The 7,585-nt window shown below is 38.4% G+C and overlaps 1 protein-coding gene across 11 annotated transcripts in view; it reads left to right on the forward strand.

The window, feature by feature from the left end:
- Positions 1 to 1,615: 1,615 nt before the first annotated feature.
- LOC107703517 (neural cell adhesion molecule 1-like) overlaps positions 1,616 to 7,585 on the forward strand; it is a 262,247-nt gene continuing 256,277 nt past the window's right edge. For all 11 annotated transcript variants that reach the window (XM_016506156.1, XM_016506157.1, XM_016506158.1 and 8 more), the window contains exon 1: positions 1,616 to 1,830. In XM_016506156.1, the coding sequence (XP_016361642.1) occupies positions 1,779 to 1,830 (52 nt within the window). In that variant the 5' untranslated portion in view covers positions 1,616 to 1,778. The remainder of the gene's footprint in view (positions 1,831 to 7,585) is intronic.

The raw sequence follows: 7,585 nt of genomic DNA on the forward strand, positions 1-7,585 counted from the left end.
GGTCGGAACCTGGATGGGAAACCTCCTGGGAAAACTAGGTTGCTGCTGGAAGAGGTGTTAGTGAGGCCAGCAGGGGGTGCTCACCCTGTGGTCTGTGTGGGTCCTAATGCCCCAGTGTAGTGACGGGGACACTATACTGTCAAAAAGCACCATCTTTCGGATTAGACATTAAACCGAGGTCCTGACTCTCTGTGGTCATTAAAAATCCCATGGCACCTCTCGTAAAGTGTAGGGGTGTAACCCCGGCCAGGTCCTGGCCAAATTCCCTCCACTGGCCCTTGTCAATCATGGCCTCATAATAATCCCCATCCATTGAATTGGCTCTATCACTCTCTCTCCTCTTCACCTGTAGCTGGTGTGTGGTGAGCACACTGGCGCGGTTGTGCTGTGGCTGCCGCCGCATCTTCCAAGTGGATGCTGCACACTGGTGGTGGTTTGAGGAGAGAGCCCCCCCACATGATTGTAAAGCGCTTTGGGTGTACGGCAATACACAAAATAGCGCTATATAAATGCCTCATTCATTCATTCATTCATTCATTCAATTCTGATTGGAAACGGAGATGGAGGAGCCCTCTCCTCTCTAACCTCTGACAGTTCATGGAATGCAGTTTCACACTTGGCTTCAAATTATTAAGATAAGTCTGAAGCAATGCTCTCCTTATGCAACTCCTGTCTTAGGGAATTATTGTTATTGACCTTTTCATGGGACAAAACCAGGACATCTATCCTCCCTTTTACCTCTATAACCAAAAGGGGATCTGAAGCCTACAGTAAGTACATTGTTGAGTCTCTAAATTTCTCACATATTTTAAAAATAAAACAAAGTAAAACAAAACTAAAAACTATAAACTTTATTGAAATCTAAATTTAATTCAAATGAATAAAATAGATTTAATAAAATATATTTCATATTCTTTTGTGGCTTGGCTAATATTTCATTAATCGTTTAAACCATTTACTGTTAATCTCTTTAACATTCTTCTGCCGGGAAACTATGTTTAATTCAGAATTCATATTTAGAAATTCAATTTCAAAAGTGTCTTATTTTGTGTTCCACAAAAGTATTGAAGAAAGTCAAATGGGTGTGTAAAAAAAAAAAGATTGCATAATTGTCAGAACTTTTCCTTTACATTTGGTTCTGTTTGGCATTTGATACAGATTAAGCACCTGCTATTTATCACAATTATTCCCACGAAAAACGAAAAAATGCAGTAGTTAATTAAATCCATTGTAATATAGCAAAATAGGTTGCATTCTATTTGTTTGACCTGTTTGTATTTCCTTGCATTTGCTTGAGTACGTGCAATAGGTGAAAGGACTGTGATTACTGCTATGCCGCACACATCCGCTTTATACTCATATAATTAGCCTGGTGAGAGGAAACAAAACCCGCCTTTGAATCGGCTACCGGTAACCATTGTCGAGTTTATAAGAAATCCTAATCCGAATAACCCCGGCAGTCCATGACGAGATTTTCCGAGCACACCATCTGCTGTTTGTGATTTGCAGCGGCACCAGACTGAATAAAGTGCGCGCACTAGTTTATTCCCGTGTATCCAGCGTGCTCCATACATTGGCGGATGAATTCGTGCTGTGCGTGCTGCGGCTCTTGTCACTCGTTCGCTGTGCTGCTCGGAGCGCATTCAGTGTCAACGGCTAAGGACCAATTCATGATATTACAGCAACCTGAAACAGGGGCAAAGCATCGTATTCGTTTAGATAATAACTGAACCAACTCTACCTATTCTACACGGAGCATACCTTTGGAAGAGATTGCAATGCTTCAGATAAGGGATCTCATTTGGACATTGATTTTCTTTGGTTATGCAGGTAAGATGCACTTGTATCAGTTGCACTGTGTTACTGTATCCTTTCGCATCCTTGTTTGTCCTGGCGCTTTGGCTTCACAGCACGGAAGCAGCTACAGCGCGCTAGAGGATGAGGATGCGAGGTAGTTCGAGTTGGTTCATTCAGTGATACAGCTTTACAAACTGCCTCGGTTTATATCTAGCCGTCCTTTTCATTAAAACAAACTGTTGTTTTCAACCCTGCCAAATTGGCACACGTTGCCAAACTGGCTCCAGTTAGGTGGGATATGAAGTCTCGCATCCCTGTGTAAAAACAAACCGTACATTTATGAGTGATTCTTGAAATTTTAAGAGCGCGAAATCGCGTTGTTTATGGTTGTGTGGACATAACTGCGCATTGGCTCCTTTGAGATTTGTGTTGGGAGACAAGAAAAACAACCATCTGGTGTGTTGTGTAAAACAACACGGCCAGCTAAGCCGTCACAATAACCAGCCCCAAAGTTTATTGTGGGGTGTTTTAATGTGTGTGTTTTCATCCGTGTGTTCATATTCGGGATGGTCACGGCGGTGCTGAGGCGCAGCTGGGAGCGCTCGTGTTGAACGACTGGAACATCTCGGCATTACACTTGAATTAGTTTATCCTATGACTGTTTGAGTAGCAATAGTTCAACAAGAAATGAAAAATAACCTCATTTATTCACCTTTATTTTATTTCGAACCTCTATGACTTACTTTCTTTAAGAAGAAGATGTTGTCAGAGTGATAGACACTATTCACTCTCGTTGTATGGAAAGAGATGCAATGGAAGTGAACGGTGACTAAAGGCTGTCTGTCTCTAACCTTTTGCCTCTCCTTTTGAGTCCCACAAACGTAAGATTAAGAACATGAGTGTGCGTATATGGCTGAACTGTCCCTTTAAAGACCGAAGTTACCCTTCTCATGCATGTATAACGAATATCCAGGCTGTTTATAAGCAGATCAGGCAGCCAATTAAAAAAACCAAGCGAAAGTGTGATTTATGAGGGCGATGCGTATATAAGAATGATAAATGGAACTGTTCCAAAAATGTTTCGTGTGATTATTGAAATTATTCGAATGCATGGTTGATCATTTCCAGCCAATCAGAGAGTAAGACTTGGGCGGGAATGAATTATATTCTGTCACCCCCTCTCGCCTTCCCCCACCTCTTTCTCATAGCAAAACAGAAGCTTTACATTGCCAGCGCATTAACATTATATACATGCATATTTGCAAACATATACACAGCATTTAAAGGTGTCTAGGATAAAAATGTGTTAACAGGTTTTTGTTAATAGGTTTTCAATGAGATCAACATATTGTATACGCACAACTGCAGTGGTTTAGACAAATATGTAATATAGATATTACTATGTATATATATATATATATTAGGGGTGTAACGGTACACAAATATGACGGTTAGGTACGTACCTCGGTTTTAACGTCACGGTTCGGTATGATTTCGGTACAGCAGGGGGAAAAACTTTTTTTTTTTAAACGGTTTACTGAACAAGTTGCTCTTTCTTTAAATACATTCAGTTATAGTTTAAATGTTCTTAGTGATAAAAATCTAAATACGTGTACCGTTACACCCCTAATATATATGTATGCATTTGTGTATGTGTTTATATATGTACTGTATGCACATTATGGATATATACTGGACTCAGACTGTATATTATATTTACACACAGGTGCTTGGTGAAATGGAGTGGTGTTGTAAAGTAATAGCTGTTAGTGGTTATAATCTGTATGTGTGATGCAGAGGGATGATGTTATTTTCCAGTCTGTGGTCCTGTCCCACTGGTTGCCCTTTTGTCGTGGCAGGACTTCACTAACCTTGCAGCTGGTTTGAGCAGGTTTGAGGTTCCTCCTAGCAGGTGTGGGAGTTTTTGTCCTGGTGTGTTTGGCAGGTTATAGAAGGCGTCCTTAATTTGTGTGTAATTAGGGCAGGATGTTAAAAAATGCAGTTGTGTGAGTTCGTACACGTGTCCTATTTAAAGAATGATGGAGTTTGTGAATTTATCATTAATGTCTAGTGTGTTTGCTTTTATTCAGTAAAGTTATTGTTCGATGAAATCTTTGGAAGTTTATGTTATCTTCATCCAATCAAAGTATTTTCGGGAGTTATGTATGACCTTATATGAATAGGAAAAATATATAATTTTTGATTATTAGATGTAAGTAAGATGTGCGTATGTGTAATGTCTAGCTGTCTAATGTCTAGGGGCAGTTTCAGTTTCTCATCTGAGCATCAGCACAGTGTGGATGTGTAAAAGAGGAAGTACATGAAGCACACCTATTTGAGAGATAAAAAGACAGAGAGTGAAGCCTTGAAATAATATTAACAGTTTTAGAGCATGTGGGGGTTTAAACAATGCTTTTGAGGTGTAACGGTACAGAGCACCTGCATTTTAATTCTCTTTTGCGCTCTCTCTCACCACCACTCCTTATCTCTATATATCACTAAAGTGATTGTTATAGTGTAGAGGCACATGCTGCTGTATGGTGCTGACATGTTGATGTTGACAGAGAGCTGTTTGTGTGTGCTGAATACAGATAAATAGCCATATCCCCACATCACAAATGTAACTGCTTTTCTTAGCATTATTGTTATTTTTATATATTGTTATATATTAGCATGGTAACTGTAACGGTAAAAAAGTGAGGTGTTTTTGTGGTGTTTGAATTTAACTATAATTTAGTGCTTTTATGTGCAGTCATTCAATATTTTTAAATTGATTAAAAATGTTAGAATTGTAACATTTTCTTATATTTGAACTTTATATTTAATAACAATCTCAGTATTTCAGGTGCAGTTTACCATTATAAGTGCTTTTGTTTGTTGTGCTTTTGTTGTTGTACAATTAAATCAACAGATTTTGACTTATGACACTATGACTTATGGCACATAAATTAATGACAGGCTCTTTCCTGTTATTATTATTTTTTTTAATTCCCAGAGAATGTATGCCTCCTGAATAGTTATGTGTTATAATAGAATGAATTTATCACAACTTTAATGTCTCATTAAAATTAACCAGATATTTTATCTCTACTGGTAAAGGGTCCACCTCTGAACCGTTCCTCTCAGAAAAAAAGATTCAGAGTCCTTTAGTATGGTAATTATTACTAGTGGTCGACCGATATTGTTTTTTTGACAGCCGATGCCGATATCTTGGAAAGCAGGGTGGCCGATATAAAGCCGATATAATTGTATTTATTTTAATTAATATTTAAGAAATTTGAAATCATTTGAAAATGGATTAAAAAATTAATTTGTAAAATAAACATACTTATAATTTAGATGAAAAAGTATGTTGCACAAATAAATACATATTTAATAAAAATATAATTAAAAAGGAAGTAAACTGTAACCAACAGAGCACTCAGTATTCTGGGAAGTTTGTGTGCATTGGGAATCATATTTTTTTCAAATAAAGCCAAGGTAACATACAGCACACAATGCATAAAGGTCAGCATAATTTGAAATCACGAATTTAATGTTTAAAGCATTCAATTTGCACTGACCGAAAGTCACGCAGAGAACACGCGATCATGCAGGTCACATGCACACTTCACAAGATCTCACAACTGGATTTATCCGTATTAGACAGAACTGTTAACGACCACTGTTGCCAACTCTCGCGAGACAAATAAGCAACCGCAGCTTCAAAACCAAGCCCAATATTTTTTGATAATTTATTATCATCAGTATTATTTATTATCAATTATTTATTACCAATAAATGAGCCTGTAACTACCCTTTTATCTGAAAAGCAAAAACATAAGTTATTTTCCAAAAATCAGCAAACTGCAACAAAGCAGGAACAAAACTCATCTCCAATCACCTGTGAGCAGAATAGGATTACAGCCCGTGATAATTGATACATTACAAAAACATTGTAAAAATTAGGCTACCTTATAAAGGAAAAAAGTCATCCCACTCCTCTACGTCTACTACTATCATCGCTTGGATTACAGTGTCACGCGCCTTCTTTTTGAACGTGATTTTTCTTCAATCCCTCATTGAAGGGATTCGTCAAAATAAAAGTCTGGCGCGACTCGAACGCATCGGCCAAACAGAAAAACTTAACGGCTGATGCCGATTTTTGAAAAATGCCAAATATTGGCAGATATATCGGCCTTGGCGATATATGGGTCGACCACTAATTATTACAGAGTGAATTTTATAATGGTATTGCTTTACTAAGACTGATGCCAATAAAAACATAAGTGTCAGATCAGAGCTGAAAGGAATTGTGATCTGGTAGAGAGATTTGCCCCCATGCTGTAGGATCGCTGGATGGTTCACCAGATAAAAACATTTTAATGCTTTCATGCTGTACTGTTCACACTGGGACTCCTTCTTGTAAAAATGTATTAATTTTATTTTGTGCAAGCTGACTGAAATCCAATCGTCCCAAATGTTCTCCAGTTGTTTTCCATTTTGCGATGTTTGATAAAGATGGGTCGTCTATGCATGGTAATCACTCTCTGAAAGGGGGCTCAGACTGATTTGCATTGTGTAAGCTCTCAAGGCGTCCTGTAGAGTGTTGGAGGGGGAAAAAAGGAGGGAAATGGGTTTGGTTTTGTCATGCTGAAAAGCCACCCCCTGATCCCTGCAACCCATCTCTGAAAGGATTTCTCCTAATTCAAGTAGAAGGGCCTCCTAAAGTCGCAGGCCGAGTGGCAACTTCGAGAAGTGTAAACATTGTCTTACATCCCCCACATTTAAACCAGAAACACAACTCTCTGCCTCTCTTCCTCTTTGCCTTGCTGTCTCGTAGAAAGTTAAAATGTGTCATTTCTGGCACCAAACAGAATTGGAAAAAATAATGACTGTTGTCAGACAACTTACAAACACTCTGCCCACTTGCTACTGCTCAAACAAATAATGCTTCAAACTCAAGCCATTGGTTGATTCAATCAGTACATTTACATGCACAGTTCTAATCAAGGTCTTTGGTTTTTTGAGACTTGATGCAATTTTCAATGTACATCTTTGAAGCACTACATACAGAAGTAAAGTGCTCAGAACTGAGCAAAGATGACAGATTTCAAATCGCATACTTCTAGGGGAGCCTGGGTTAGCCGAGAAACTGCCATTGAGATGAATGGGAATGCTAATGTATGGCTTTCTCCAAGTATTATAGACCTCTGACTCAAACAAAAAGATTGCAGTTCCCATTGGTGTCTACAGGGGCACAGAAATTACACCCTTCACCTTTAAGGTGCAGCTTGAAAGTCCCTTAATCCCATTGAATGACTCATCTGTTATGTTGTAATGCGTAGCAATTGTTGTGACATCATCCAACAGTTACTAGGTTATAATAATATAGACTACTGTGTTTCAATGTATCACTGTTGTTTCCGCTGCATCATGCATTAATTTTGATATTTGTATTATAATAATGCATTTCGCTAAACTTTAAACATGTTCTTCTAGTGCTTCTTTTGTGATGGTAATAACATTCAGATGCAGTCCAGAGACGTCCGTTTTCAAGATTCAACTTTATTGTAGCCCACTTCAAGGAATTTGGAGTAGATTTCCGGCTTAAACCACCAAAAACAAAGTCTGCGCATACTTTGAGTTCCTTTCCACACTGTGTTCAAACAAGAGCAACCCAAGGCATTTTCACAAGGTTACTGTTTCCCTCCACTTGTGGCAAGCGAAATAATTATAGGACTAGTGTTGTCACGGTACCAAAATTTCAGTATTCGGTACCAATACCAGTGAAAATCCACGGTTCTCG

The sequence above is a fragment of the Sinocyclocheilus anshuiensis genome, unplaced genomic scaffold (assembly GCF_001515605.1).
Source record: "Sinocyclocheilus anshuiensis isolate Anshui unplaced genomic scaffold, SAMN03320099.WGS_v1.1 scaffold330, whole genome shotgun sequence".
In the NCBI taxonomy this organism is placed as follows: domain Eukaryota; kingdom Metazoa; phylum Chordata; class Actinopteri; order Cypriniformes; family Cyprinidae; genus Sinocyclocheilus; species Sinocyclocheilus anshuiensis.